The sequence below is a fragment of the Phyllopteryx taeniolatus genome, chromosome 3, assembly GCF_024500385.1.
Source record: "Phyllopteryx taeniolatus isolate TA_2022b chromosome 3, UOR_Ptae_1.2, whole genome shotgun sequence".
Lineage (NCBI taxonomy): Eukaryota > Metazoa > Chordata > Actinopteri > Syngnathiformes > Syngnathidae > Phyllopteryx > Phyllopteryx taeniolatus.
In genome coordinates, this window is record NC_084504.1 from 7,135,984 (window position 1) to 7,150,919 (window position 14,936).

Sequence of the window (14,936 nt, forward strand, 5' to 3'; positions counted from 1 at the left end):
CTCAGGATAATTTTCCTGTTATTGCACTCATTTATTACATTGTGATATACGCCACACGTGGCCATGTGAGGAGTTCACCCTCTATCAGATACTTTATTCATCCCGTGAGGGAAGTTCAATAGAAACATTAAACGTGATGTCTAGACAAAGGATTTTTTCAAGTTACTTGAGCGTTTTATTTTCGATTCCATTCAGATCATTTAAGATGTAAGTGTGATTTTCTTGTACAGTACACGAATGACTTTTCCCTTCCCTACTGTCAATCATAAGGTAGAGGGTTCAAGTGGGATCATTCACTTCACCTGACAAAGGTAGATTATTACTGGGTTGTGAGTCAGTCTTTCTGTTTCTTATCCACACCCTGTCAGTCAGTCTCCATGGTTTCCTCTTTCCATAAGATACAGAGTGGGAGGGGTGTATTTACTTGAACAACAATACAATTGTTGACTTTAGTCATGAGAAGCGGTTCAAACAAGTAAAAACTTGCATAGGTGCTCTGATGGTAGTTCTCGCTAAAAGGCACTGAATGGAAACAAAGAGAGTGGGTGTCATGTGTCATTGTCTGAAATTTAGGTGTGCACAGAAGTGGACCTCAATAATGTGCTATATGAAGACAATACCTTACCTGGATTCTCAATTCTTGCTTCACCAAAACTGCATGTTGTATTTTGCGTATAACCCAACATGTCCTCACACATGAGGCACTCTTTGCTTAATGATAAATACCTCATATTGTACCTACTAACAACAACAAAAACAGAAGCATGTCGTATTGTTACTAAATTGCACCTGTTGTCAAAGAGCTTTTGAGACCTGCCTGCATTTGTCATTCATGCCCAAGCCCAAACTACTCTATTCTCTTCTTTTTAATTAAGATCCTTAACTCATGTTGTTTCCTGAGCAGGGAACCCCCAGACTGCCAGGCATTTTTGAGCAATTTCACTCATTTTTTTTCAAGCACCACAGAATATTTTGTACTATGACTATGCAAACACCAAAACCACCAAAAGAAAGATGGACTCTCTTCTTCCATCAGAAAAAAGGTTTGTCTGTAGCTTATACCGTTCTTCAGTAATCAGCAGTCAAATATAGGCTAGTTTCAGCCAAATCTGTTTCTGAGGGGAAAAAAACTGAGAAAACGGCCTTTTTGGAAAGCAGACAGATCCATCAGATCAATGACTTTGACACCAATATTTGTTTTTCTTTTGTGAAAATCTCAAACATCTGAACATAAAACACTGAGAAAGTACTTTTGACAGAAAAATAATTTATTTACAAGTATAACTATGTACATAATTTACATTAGACAAAAATGGATGAACAAATGGGACTCCCACACTTGCACATTTTTCCGCCTAATTCTCCTGTACCGTTTGCTCAATAGTCTAGGTTTTTATTACCTTGCACATAAATCTAGCAAGGACTTATCCACATCTGGATTTTATTTGTTGTTGGTGGTGAATGGGATGTTGTGTGGTTGTCAATGTCTTTGAAACCAGTCCCTACCTCTGCTCGAAGCACAACCTGTGCAGTTTAGAAATATTACTATTATTATAAAAATAAATTGTTAAAATTGCTGTAGTGGGACGTGGAGGGGAAAAAAAAGCTTTCAATTACCTTTTTTCTTCGCACTGGAATGCATAACCTGTAAGTTTTAAACAATACATACGATTAGAAGAGAATACTTTTTATTGATATGTTTTGCGAGGGTAAAAAAAAAAACACATTACTGTTCTTTGTTGCAATCATAAAAGACGTTCGACTCGCGGGTGTTCCATTACTGCAAGACGGACGAGCTGGAAATGGAAAATTCAAATCAGTACTGGCAACAGATGTTACATTGGAATGTGAACTAGTGGGACTAAATTATGTTTACGTGACAAGGATTGAAGGAGCGTGTTTGCTCACTAAATGTAGCTAACGCGAGCTGGAAATGGGTTACCATCGTCTCCATTATCATCCGGACGTAGCTCGGGATGAAGCGCTGTTGCTTCCAGACGATCCAGAGGGAGTTCACTCATCATGATTCCGGATCCCATTTACTCAAATCCTGGTCAGGAGACGATCAACTGGCAAGCGGCCGAGATTATCTCGCCATATGGCCCGGCATGTTTGGCGATGGCTTTGCAACAAAGGGATCGGCTTGGAGCGTCGTCCTTTATTCCCCCGCATGATCTAAGGCAGTGGTGTCAAACTCAAATATGTCACGGGCCAGCCACATCGGAGTTATGACTCCCCTCGGAGGGCCGCTACCTCTCTGAACCCATATAAATAAAAGATTAAAACATATATTCTAATTACATACAGTATACACAACACATTGATGAATAACCAGTTTTGAAATCAGAATCCTATAAAAACATGTTTTTCAAATATTACATTTATTTTCAAAGGGGGATTGGTAACAAAAAAAATGCTTGCAAATATCTCAATGGTATTACACCAGAACCCAATGAGCAATTTTTATTTGCTTTCGCGGGCCACATAAAATGATGTGGCGGGCCAGATCAGGCTCACGGGCCACCAGTTTGACACCTGTGATCTAAGGTGTCATTCCTGTCGGTCGCAGGAATATCTTTCTTGCCTTCGTGCAATAAATTTCTAGTACCGAAAGCTTTTTTTTTTTTTCCCCCATTTTGTCTTCTCTCTTTTCTGCCATTATGCTTGGATCTTCTCATTGTCTCCTGCACTCCGCCCCATCCTTGTTCTTCCTCTTCTTCAATCTGACAGAGGGACGTTGACCTCAAGGCATTGTTTCCCTCTACAGGGTGCCATTTCTCATTGCAGTTATCCAGAGGCTTGACGGTCACATATAAACTGCACAAGACCCTCCCCCACCCATCCCCGTTAAAAAACGCCATTGATGTCTTTTGACGGCATTGGCAGAGAATAGCTTGATTTTGAATGATGTCTTTGGACGGCATTTGCAGGGAATGAGTTAAGGTAGACTGCTACATTTGGCAGTCACCAGAGTTCACACATTTAGAATTGCGGCGGTACCTCTAAGGTTGACTACTGTACAATCTGTCCTTCTGGTCTATCTGTGTAATGTGCACGTTTCAAAAAGATGTTTCCCATAATACATGATATCAATGGAATTGTTTCAGGGTTAACCTGTCTCACCGTCTTTGAACCTTTATTAAGTGTAACTGTCATACAAGTGTGATAATATAAAATATCCAACTATTCACCTATATCTTTGATGTGTTGTGAACATGTAGAAAGTGGGGCTGAAGGATGCAAGTCAGTATGTGTAAAGATTACAACCAGTGTACATTCCACTCTTCTTGTTATGAATATACAGTATTGTAGTGATCAGCAGGACAGATAGGTGTACCCCTGTTGTATATACCCCTAGCAACACATTCAGTTGCCGGCTGTTGTTACTCATCAGAATCAGAATCCTCTTTATTTGCCAAGTATGTCCAAAAACACACAAGGAATTTGTCTCCGGTAGTTGGAGCCGTTCTAGTACGACAACAGACAGTCAATTGACAGAGAACACTTTGGAGACATAAAAACACTCACAAAAAAACAGTCACTGAGCAGTAAAGGGTTGCTAGTTATCTGATAATGCCGGTACATTATTATTATTTTTTTTTGACAATTGTGCAAAAGGATGCAGAGTCCTCTAGCACTTAGAGCAGTTCGAATGACTAATATTGCAATGAACATTGTGCAAAGGGCGCCTAGACTTCAAGGAGTGTATGCGGTTTAAAGTGACAAGTAGTGCGATAATTTGGGACAATGTTGGTTGTGCAAATGTTGCAGATACTCCTCAATCAGTGTGCAAATGGAGCAGATGCTACTCTGGCATGAGTGGCCAGTATATGCAAATAGTGCAGCATGGCGAGACAACTACAGTGAGTGCACGAGTAATGTATAATTGGCCCCACAGAAATGTGACAACGAACTCAAGTCAAAAAATTGCCAGCATGTTGTAATGGAATTGTAGGTTAGGTGTTTAAGAAGTTGATCGCAAGAGGGAAGATGCTGTCGGAATGTCTGCTAGTTTTAGTTTGCATTGATCGGTAGCACCTACCTGAGGGAAGGAGCTGGAAGAGCTGGTCACCGGGGTGCGGAGGGTCCGAGAGGATTTTGCACGCTCTTGTCTTAGTTCTGGCAGCGTGCAAGTCCTCAATGGTGGGGAGGGGGGTACCGACAATCCTTTCAGCAATTTTGATTGTCCGTTGCAGTCGGAGTTTGTCCTTTTTTGTAGCAGCACCAAACCAGACTGTTATGGAAGAACACAGGACTGATTTGATGACCGCTGTGTAGAACTGTCTCAGCAGCTGCGGTGGCAGGCCGTGCTTTCTCAGAAGCCGCAGGAAGTACATCCTCTGCTGGGCCTTTTTGAGGACGGAGTTGATGTTGGTCGCCCACATCAGGTCCTGAGAGACTGTAATTCCCAGGAACTTGAAGGTCTTGACGGTTGAGACAAGGCAGCTGGACAACGTGAGGGGCAGCTGTGGCGAAGGATGCCTCCTGAAGTCCACGATCATCTCTACAGTTTTGAGCGTGTTCAGCTCCAGCTTGTGTTGGCCGCACCACAGCTCCAGCCGCTCTGCTTCCTGTTGATATGCAGACTCGTCACCGTCCTTGATGAGGCTGATGACAGTGGTGTCATCTGCAAACTTCATGAGTTTGACCGTCTGGTGCGCTGAGGTGCAGCCGTTCGTGTTGAGAGAGAAGAGCAACGGAGAGAGGACACAACCTTGGGGCGCCCCAGCGCTGATGCTGCGTGTGGATGAGGTGGCCTCCCCCAGCCTGACCTGCTGTGTCCTGCCCGTCAGAAAGCTGTAAATCCACTGGCAGATGGCAGGTGAGACGCTGAGCTGGAGAAGCTTGGATGAAAGGAGTTCAGGGATGATGGTGTTGAACGCTGAGCTGAAGTCCACGAACAGGATCCTCGCGTAGGTCCCTGCACTGTCAAGGTGTTCTAGGATGAAGTGCAGTCCCATGTTGACTGCATCATCCGCAGACCTGTCCGCTTGGTAGGCAAACTGTAGGGGGTCCAGCAGGGGACCTGTGACACTCTTCGTTCAAAGGACTTCATGACCACAGATTTCAAAGCGACAGGCCTGTAGTAATTTAGAACCCATATTGCAGGTTTCTTGGGGACTGGAATGATGGTGGAGTGTTTGAAACAGGATGGTGCTTCGCACAGTTCCAGAGATCTATTGAATATCTGTGTGAAGACTGGAGCGAGCTGGTCCGCGCAGACTTTGAGGCAGAATGGGGACACATGGTCTGCGCCTGCCGCTTTGGTAATCTTTTGTTGTTTGAAGATGCGTCTCACATCCTGTTCATGTATGGTTAACGCAGAAGTCAGAGTTGTGATTGTGGTCGGGGGTGTAGCCGGATGGGTTTGGGGTGAAACTGTCCTTTTCAAATCTGCAGTAGAAGGTATTCAAGTCGTTGGCTAGTGTGCTATTGTTCTCAGTTTGGGGGGGATCGTCGCTTGTAATTAGTCAGCGATTTGAATGCATGCCAGACTGATTTAGAGTCGTTAACGCTAAACTGTTTTCCCAACTTTGCTTGCCTAGTTCCTCTTTGCAATGTTAATTTCTTTAGTCAGCTGGTTTCTAGCTCGATTATACAGGGCCCTGTCCCCGCTCTGATATGCATCCTCCTTAGCTTGGCGAAGCTGCTTAAGTTTAGCAGTGAACCACGGCTTGTTGTTGTTGAATGTGCGAAATGATTTTGTTGGTACACACACATCTTCACAGAAACTGATATAGGATGTAACAGTGTCCGTATATTCATCCAGGCTGCCAGCTGAATTTTCAAAGACACTCCAGTCTGAGCAGTCTAAACAGCTTTGAAGTTTCATCTTTGCTTCATTGGTCCACTTTTTCACTGTTTTCACTGTAGGCTTTCGCGCATTTAAATTCTTGCCTGTACATCAGTATTAAGTGAATTAAGCAGTGATCAGACGAGCCCAGGGCTGCACGAGGTATAGCACGGTATAAGTTTTTTACCGTGGTGTAGCAGTGGTCTAAAATGTTATTTTCCCTGGTAGGACAGTCGATGTGCTGCTTGTATTTAAGGAGTTCGTGGTTGAGTTTAGCTTTGTTAAAGTCCCCGAGAATAATGAGGAGTGAGTCCGGGTGTTTAAATTTCGTTGACTTGTTTGGTGAGCGTTAGCAGTGCGGTGTTCGTGTTAGCTTGAGGTGGAATGTAGACTCCAGCCAGGATGAATGATGCGAACTCATGTGGCGAGTAGAATGGCTTACAGTTCAAAAACAGTGACTCCAAATTCGGGCTGCAGTGTGTCCTGAGCTCCGTGACGTCTGTACACCATTTTTCGTTGATATAGAAGCATATCCCGCCGCCCTTTGTTTTCCCCGATGATTCCATGTCGCGGTCCGCTCGATGAATATGGAAGCCGGAAGCATGATGCCGCCATCGGGTACAGCGTCGCAAAGCCAGGTCTCCGTGAAGCACATGGCGGCGGTACGGCCGAAGTCTTTACTGGTCTTTAACAAAAGATGAAGCTCGTCCATTTTGTTGGGTAGGGAGCGTACATTCGCGAGGTGGATCGACGGGAACGCCAATCTGTGTCCTCTCTTGCGGAGTTTCACCTGAATGCCATCACGCTTCCCTCTGTGGCGCCGTTTCCGTCTCCATGCGCTGAAGACGGTAAGTAAGTAACTCGGGGAAAAAACTGAGCGGATTTGCGAAAGTTGGTGACAGAAAGTCCGGAGTAGCCTCCTTGATGGTTAGCAGGTCTCCCCTTGTGTAAGTGAGTCATGTAAGGTCTCTAAAGATGGACGAAAAACAGAAAAACAAAACAATATTAGAGAGCGCGTTACCGAGGCGACCATACTGGTAGGCGCCATCTTGGGGGGGGGGAAAAAAAAATCTTCATATTTCTTTTCTTTGCCATTGACACTAGTAAATCAAAACACACTTGGATTTAAACCATAAGATGCTCACAAAACTAAAGCCTTCTAAAGCCTTGCATGATTTGCAAACATACTGTTCAATGTCACTTCTTCAGTTATTTTCTATTGTTAGTGTTGGTCAAGCCAATCCTTTTTTTGCTTCAGACAAACTACCAGTCGCAGTTAGTTGTGATAGTATAATCATTCCACTCAGGGAAAAGACAAATCAAATAAATCATTGTACACTGTGCAATGACAAAGATTCTAATTCTAAAAGGCCAACATTTTAAAACTGCAGCAATGGTTTAACTTGGAGAGTGTTGTTGTGTACCATTGTTTTTAACTTGCGTTCATGTCACTGTGATTATTTTTCCCTTTAGTGTGTAGCAACAGCAAGATGGACAAGTGGTTAGCATATCAGCCTCAAAGTTCTTAGGTTCGAGAATTGCCAAAAGTATGAGGACAAGTCCAATTGAAATGAATGGATGGAGAGTGTAGCAAGAGGGGACTTTCCCTTGGCAAATGGTTGTTTTTTTCCCCCCTCAAACAAGACCTGCAGGTATGGATACTATTTAGAGATTTTCATCTTTAGCTTGCTGGGAAGAAAGAACAAACTGGCTTGTAAAGACTTCAGCATAAGACCATGGTATTTAATGTATTTAGCTACTTATCCAGTACAACATGTCTGTTCAGTGTAATACCAAAACAAGGTATGCATGAGTCAGTCTTAAAACATATTCCATTGTTTGTAACATTAAGGTATGTGTTCAACTTCCCAGAAGTCTTCACGTATATTGCTTCCGACATTTGCACATTTAGCCTGTTGGTTGGATGTGCAAATTTAGTCATCCATCCATTTTCTTCCGCTTATCTGAGGTCTGGTCGTGGGGGCAGCAGCCTCAGCAGGGAAGCCCAGACTTCTCCCCAGCCACTTTCTCTAGCTCTTCTGAGAGGATCCCGAGGCGTTCCCAGGCAAGCCGAGAGACGGAGTATCCAGGGTCGTCCCCGGGGTCTCCTCCCGGTGGGACGTGCCCTGAACACCTCACCGGGGAGGCGTCTAGGAGGCATCCTAAACAGATGCCCGAGCCACCTCATCTGGCTCCTCTCAATGCGGAGGAGCAGCGGCTCTACTCTGAGCCCCTCCCAGATGTCCGAGCTTCTCACCTTATCAAAAGGGAGAGCCTGGACACCCTGCGGAGGAAACTCATTTCGGCCGCTTGTATCCTGGATCTTGTTCTTTTGGTCACGACCCACAGCTTGTGACCATAGGTGAGGGTAGGAACATTTTTGCTAGCTAATGAGAAAATTGGACCTGCTGTGTCATGCTCAAATTTGGTGATTACTTAGATGTAGGTTTACCTCAGTATTTTGATGTGTATCTAATTGCAGATTGGAATGTAACCATGACTGATAACTGCATTAATGTTTGCTGCTATTACATGTTCCAACAACTGTCACACAAGATGGTCCATTGTATAGTGATGTCCATCCATCCGTTTTCGACACCGCTTATCCTCACTAGGGTCGCGGGTATGCTGGAGCCTATCCCAGCTAACTGCGGGCAGGAGGCGGGGTACACCTTGAACTGCTTGCCAGCCAATCGCAGGGCACATATAAACAAACAGCCATTCACACTCACATTCATAACTACGGACAATTTAGAGTCTTCAATTAACCTACTGTGGATGCTTTTCGGATTTGGGAGGAAATCGGAATACCCGGACAAAACCCATGCAGGCACGGGGAGAACATACAAACCACACTCCACACAGGCGAGGCCTGATTTGAACCCTGGTCCTCAGAACTGCGAGGCAGATGTGCTAACCGGCCGCAGATAGTGATGTAATATTTAAATTATTTTTGCAATTTATGTTGGAGAAATTTAAGGCGTGCCTTTTCCTTCAAATACAATACAAGTAATTCCTAGATCGAAAAGGAAACACATTTGATACTCATTAGCATAATAATTGATTCTTAATAGTCATAATTGCTAGGGCAGCACAATCATTGTATTGTTACAGTCACTATCAGTTTTCATGCCAATATGAACATTTTATATTTTTAAAACCACTAATCTCCAGTTTTAAGTTAGCCATTTTCTGATGATGTAATACAGCGTTGCTTAATAGAGAAGTGATTGTTGTGGACATGAAAAAGATTGTGAGACATTGTGCAATTTGTATAAAGACTGTTAACATCGACTATTTATTTCTCATATCAGTGACACAATAATGTTATGGACAAACGTAAGTAACTTGAAAAATTCCTTTGTCTAGACATCACGTTTAATGTTTCTATTGAACTTTTTTTTGTTTATTTTCTGATCTTGGAGGTAAATTTTATCCCTTTATTATGCCAAAATACATTGCTGATATTGTTTTGTTTCAGATGCAGGAAGTCCAGCTAAGCAAAGAGACAACACTGGTAAACAACAGAACCCTGGCAGAGGAAAACCTTGCCCTCCAGCCTGGACTGGAGCTCAAGAAAGAGAAACTCACTAAGACATATGGCTGTCTTCAAGAAAGCTTTGACGCCTATCAGCTGCGCAAGACCACTCTAGGTATAAAGGCAGTTTATTATGCTTGTTGTAACGCAGTCTAACTTTGATAACAGGCTTGACATTTGGATGGTAACAAAAGATGAGAGCATGTCTGATCATACAAACTTTTTTATCTTGTTTAATTTTTTATTTTTTGGGGCAGAAGGGTAGTACTGTATTATGAAAGGAAGAGACCTACTTGATTTGAAAATGTGTCTTGAGGTCAGGACATGTTCCTTTTAATCATACATACCAAATCAGATTTTTTACTAGAAATGTAGGGATTGTTTCTTGTAATGTTGATGCAAATATCCTGAAATGTTCACCTTTCTGTTTTGAGAGGACCAATAATTTCTTCTTTAGTGTGGACTAAATGCAGTTTCACGTTATATTTTCATAGATTAATTCTGCAATAGTATAATCTGTTAATAGCCTGCTATAATGCTCAATTGAATATTGAATACATTTCTTTTCCTGATTCCATGATACAGTCTCTAGTCAACCAAAGAAACAAAATTACACTCATAAGGTTGTAACAATACAGTATCGAAACCAATAATCGTCGTACTCTAAAGGCCTTTTCACACTGCACTTGGTCTGTGTGAAACGCCCCCCTCTCAAAGTGCGACGACGACCGAAACTGGGGTACGGCCATCCCATATTTGGAAATGGTTACAAAACAGCCTTGAAAAAAAGTCTGGAGGCTTTCCTTGCTGAGTGGACCGCAACTTGGCGATATGTATTCTTCATTGTTTGAAAGGAAAGCCTTAACTTTGCAGATTTTAAGGAGGAGGAAGTGACGCAACAGGAAAAAAAAAGAGAATGGGAATATCCCATACTAATTTCACGGCAGAAACTCAGTTTAATTGCGTTCGTGAGCTTTCTAGTTCCAGGAAAATTGCTTCAAGGTGTATTTCAGCTAAAGCTCCTGCCCCCGCGACCCGACCTATGGATAAGCGGAAGAAAATGGATGGATGGTCTATTTAAGGCTGAGCAGGGAGCTTTGAAGGGGAGTTTGAAAGCCTCCCGCAGAGATGTCTCTGTATATAATTATTCTACTGGCCCAAAGTTTGCGATAGTGGGACAACGCAATTATTATGCCTTCCTCCATTTCCACCCTTGCCGTTTACAGTACAACTCTGCCAAAATAGCACTCAGAAATCACTCCGCCAGCCTCTCTCCCATTGGAAGAGCTTTTTTGACATCAGCGCATCAAAGGCCCCAAGTAAAACGTTTTTCTATCCGATGATGCGACACTTTTAGACAACCTCTCCATTGACGCGATGCTCTGCGTCATATCAGAACGTGCTGACGCACCCTCAGCACACACACATTGAATGGGAAAGTCGAGGGCGTGAGACGCTTTGCTAAGTGCAGTGTGACAAGGCCTTAAGACATGAACCTGTGTTCTCTTTGAAATGACAGAACTGCGACACGCCTCTTCCAACTCTTCCAAGTTTGTGCTTCTATTCCAGACAGCCATATGAGCTCACAGTGCAAACTTATTATTATTACTATTATTATTATTAGGGTTGCATGATATTGAAAAAGCATGCGAAATGCAATATATGTTGAATATTGCGATATCGATATTATTGTGACATTTAACATGTCCATAAAGAGAGATCTTTTTATTATCTAATGAAATGAATAAATTTTTTTAATGTGTCAAAATAAGAAGGCTATATATATTCTCCCATATTTCATTCAGACATTATTCATTTTAGGCACAAGATGTTCGTTACATGCCTGTAAAGAAATATTTTTACCTAATGAATGTTCCGCGCCTCCATTGCTGAGGCGGCCGACCGGAGCTGTGGCCGTAAGGTAGTCTGTGCCTGTCGTGGCGGCAATCCCCGAACCCATTGTTGGACACCAGCGGTGAGGGATACCGTCAAGCTGAAGAAGGAGTCCTATCGGGCGTTTTTGGCCTGTGGGACTCCTGAGGGAGCTGATGGGTACCGGCTGGCCAAGCGGAATGCAGCTTTGGTGGTTGCTGAGGCAAAAACTCGGACGTGGGAGGAGTTCGGTGAGGCCATGGAGAACGATGTCCGAACGGCTTCGAGGAAATTCTGGTCCACCGTCCGGCGTCTCAGGAGAGGGAAGCAGTGCACCATCAACACTGTCTATAGTGGGGATGGTGCACTGCTGACCTCGACTCGGGACGTTGTGTGTCTGTGGGGAGAATACTTCGAAGACCTCCTCAATTCCACGACACACCTTCCTATAAGGAAGCAGAGTCTGGGGTCTCTGAGGCGGGCTCTCCTATCTCTGGGGTTGAGGTCATCGAGGTGGTTAAAAAGATCCTCTGTGGAAAGGGGTGGATGAGATTCGCCCAGCGTTCCTAAAGGCTCTCGATGTTGTGGGGCTGTCCTGGTTGACACGCCTCTGCAACATTGCGTGGACATTGGGGACAGTGCCTCTGGATTGGCAGACTTGGGTGGTGGTCCCTCTTTTTAACAAGGGGGACCGGAGGGTGTTCCAACTACAGGGGCATCACCCTTCCTGGTAAGGTCTATTCAGGGATGCTGGTCCGTCGGGAAGTCGAATCTCAGATTCAGGAGGAGCAGTGTGGTTTTCGTCCTGGCCGTGGAACAGTGGGCCAGCTCTACACCCTCGGCAGGGTCCTCGAGTGTGCGTGGGAGTTCGCCCAACCAGTCTACATATGTTTTGTGGACTTGGAAAAGGCGACCGTGTCCCTCAGGGATTTCTGTGGGGGGTGCTTCAGGAGTATGGTGTGCCGAACTCCCTGATAAGGACTGTACGACCAGTGTCAGAGTTTGGTCCGCATTGCCGGCAATAAGTCGGACTCATTTCCGGTGAGGGTTGGACTCTGCCAAGGCTGCCCTTTGTCACCGATTCTGTTATTTATGGACAGAATTTCTAGGCGCAGCCGAGGCATAGAGGGGGTCTGGTTTGGTGGCCTCAGTATTGCATATCTGCTTTTTGCAGATGTGGTTCTGTTGGCTTCATCAAGGTGTGATCTTCAACTCTCACTGGAGCGGTTCACAGTCAAGTGTGAAGCTTGGTCATCCGGGAGGGGTTGAGAGTAGAGCCGTTGCTCCTCCGCATTGAGAGGAGCCATATGAGGTGGCTCGGGCATCTGATTAGGATGCCTCCCAGCTGAGGTGTTCCGGGCACGTCCCACCAGGAGGAGACTGCGGGGACGACCCAGCACACGCTGGAGAGACTATGTCTCTCGGCTCACCACTCGAGTTCAACCCAAAGGTGTTTTATAGGGTTGAGGTCAGGATTGTGTAGGTCAATCAAGTTCATCCACATCAAACTCTCTCATCCATGTCCAAAAAATTTAAAATATCACTCAGAATTACGCTTCAACTAGCCTTTCTAAGATATCCACAGCACAGTGTGTTGTCAGACTCGGCAACGTCATCTGCCTACAGACAATTATGCATTTCTATTTCCCTGTTGCTAGTTGTCTTGTGCTTTCATTGTATTTGAAGATGCATACGCTTTGCCAGTCTCATGGTCGCAAGCGCTATTCCAACAGTCGTTACTCTAGTTAGAAGAAGAAGAATCACCTATATTGTCATGAACATGCATGCACACGAAATTTGTTCTCTGCATTTTACCCATCACAGTGAACACACACACACAGTGGAGCAGCGGGCATCTTACATGCGCTATCTGTCCTTAACCCAACTTCAATGATGAATAAAATTGTCATTAGCACACAGTTGTTGTCCGTGCATTATTGGACATAATAATCTGGCAACAAAGCAGCCATGGAGGCGGTAATTCGTGATTTAGTAGCATGATGATATTTTTTTTTTTTTTTTTTTCATAATTTCCCCACTTTAACGCAAGATCATCATCATCAATATTTATTTTTTCCTTAATAAATTAATAATTTACCATTTAAAAACAGCATTTTAAGTTCTTTTGGGTTACATTTGTCTGATATTTACATGTTTTATCGTAAACATTAAAGTGGGGAAAATATGCAAAAATAAGAATTTAAGAAGGGGGCCAATACTTTTTCACGGCACTGTATGTTGGGGAAACACTGCTGTAATACAATTGAGTTTGTTAGTGTTCTTCACTATCTAACAACAGATTTACCTGAAGCCTAGATGGAATCTTTGGCACATTTCATGTTAAGTGAACATTTTGGATGGCAAATAAGCAGTGACATACAAGCCTGATGAATTTGCCCTTCGTTGTTGATCTGACCAGAGTACTGGTGTTGACTTTCAGGCTTGCTTAGGAGCACAGATAAAACAAATACATTCCTTGTTGATTAAGAGGTAACATGATCGTTTCAGTTGAGTCAGTGGAACAACTTCTGGGTAAACAGAAAGCAGTTGTGGTTGTTGGGATGTGCTGGTCACAGGGCCAGGAGTGGCACATTTTGCATAACTTGGCTCAGCTCTGTGTGACAAGCATGTGTTTTCATAACAAAACGTATTCTCTGAAGAATAACATCTTCTGAGTCTGCTAGCACTCATTTAAACCTAACTTTCCAATAGTAATGTTATTGCGCCATAACTCTTTTTTTTCCCAGACCACAAGTCAGGAAACACATCACTGGACATTCTGTTGGCTCTACTGCAGGCAGAGGGAGCCAAAATAGAGGAGGAAACAGAGGTAATTACATCACCGTCTCCATAAATGTTGCATTATTCACAGTGACCTGCTAGCAATTTCTCTGCCTGATATTCTCATCTACAAAGTATTTTTCTGTAAAAATGTGGTAGACATCATTTACTATTTGGGTCAGTTGTTTTATCATTGCAACTGCTTTAATTCTGTGCTGATATTTTAAGCAGTAGTAGTGGTTGAAACGAGACAGAAGTTGTTTTTAGTAAAAAAGAATTTAAAACTACTGGTACACATTCAGCTTTTTATTTTGGTAAAATAATATGGAACAGCTGATACTGCATACACCTTATAGTGGGAAAAAAAATATTTACTCAGACATAATCTTTGCTATACCAATTTCTTTGTTGGATTTTACACTTTGCACTATAGAAGTATCTTTGTATTCACTACTATAGAATATGGCTGATTCTTTCCTGGATGGTGACATGACCCTGGAAGCCTTCATTGATTCCTACCAGAACCAGAGGAAGTTGGCGCACTTGAGAAGGGTGAAGATCGAGAAGCTGCAGGAGATGGTGCTGAAGGGTCAGCAGCTTCCACAGGCATCCGTATCGACCTCCCGATCTCAGGATATGTCAGCTGGAGCCAGGCCCTCCTCCTCCCTCCTCACTGAGGCAGGCAGTGACTCATCCCCTCTACTTCAACCCAGGAGGAAGCCTCCGCCTCCCCCATCCCAGACAGCCCCACTACTAAATCCAGCTCCAACTGTTCCCCCCCAGCCTTCGACCTACTATGCTGTATCACCATATCCGCCAATTCCTCCCAGAACGGGCCAACCCTATCCGAATGTTTCATCAGGCTATCCTTTCTTAGCGCAGTACCCACCTGCTTTGCCACAGAGAACCCCCTCTCGTGTGGCCCCGCAGCCTGGCTTCATCATTCAGTGA

The 14,936-nt window shown here is 43.8% G+C and overlaps 2 protein-coding genes and 1 long non-coding RNA gene across 3 annotated transcripts in view; 2 read left to right on the forward strand and 1 right to left on the reverse strand.

Annotated features, from left to right (window-relative positions):
* Window positions 1–9,414, forward strand: part of abcb9 (ATP-binding cassette, sub-family B (MDR/TAP), member 9) — a 26,095-nt gene extending 16,681 nt beyond the window's left edge. Inside the window, exon 13 of the mRNA XM_061766724.1 lies at window positions 9,276–9,414. The gene's annotated coding sequence lies outside the window, so the exon portion shown is untranslated. The remainder of the gene's footprint in view (window positions 1–9,275) is intronic.
* On the reverse strand, window positions 1,244–2,068 carry LOC133474753 (uncharacterized). The gene is made up of 3 exons (XR_009787610.1): window positions 1,943–2,068; window positions 1,731–1,796; window positions 1,244–1,645 (listed from the first exon to the last, which is right to left on the reverse strand). It is a non-coding gene; the product is annotated as an uncharacterized LOC133474753 (long non-coding RNA).
* vps37ba (VPS37B subunit of ESCRT-I a) lies at window positions 9,036–14,936 on the forward strand. The gene is made up of 4 exons (XM_061766716.1): window positions 9,036–9,047; window positions 9,276–9,447; window positions 13,952–14,034; window positions 14,445–14,936. The coding sequence occupies exons 1-4, from the start codon at window positions 9,036–9,038 to the stop codon at window positions 14,934–14,936; spliced, it is 759 nt and encodes a 252-aa protein (XP_061622700.1).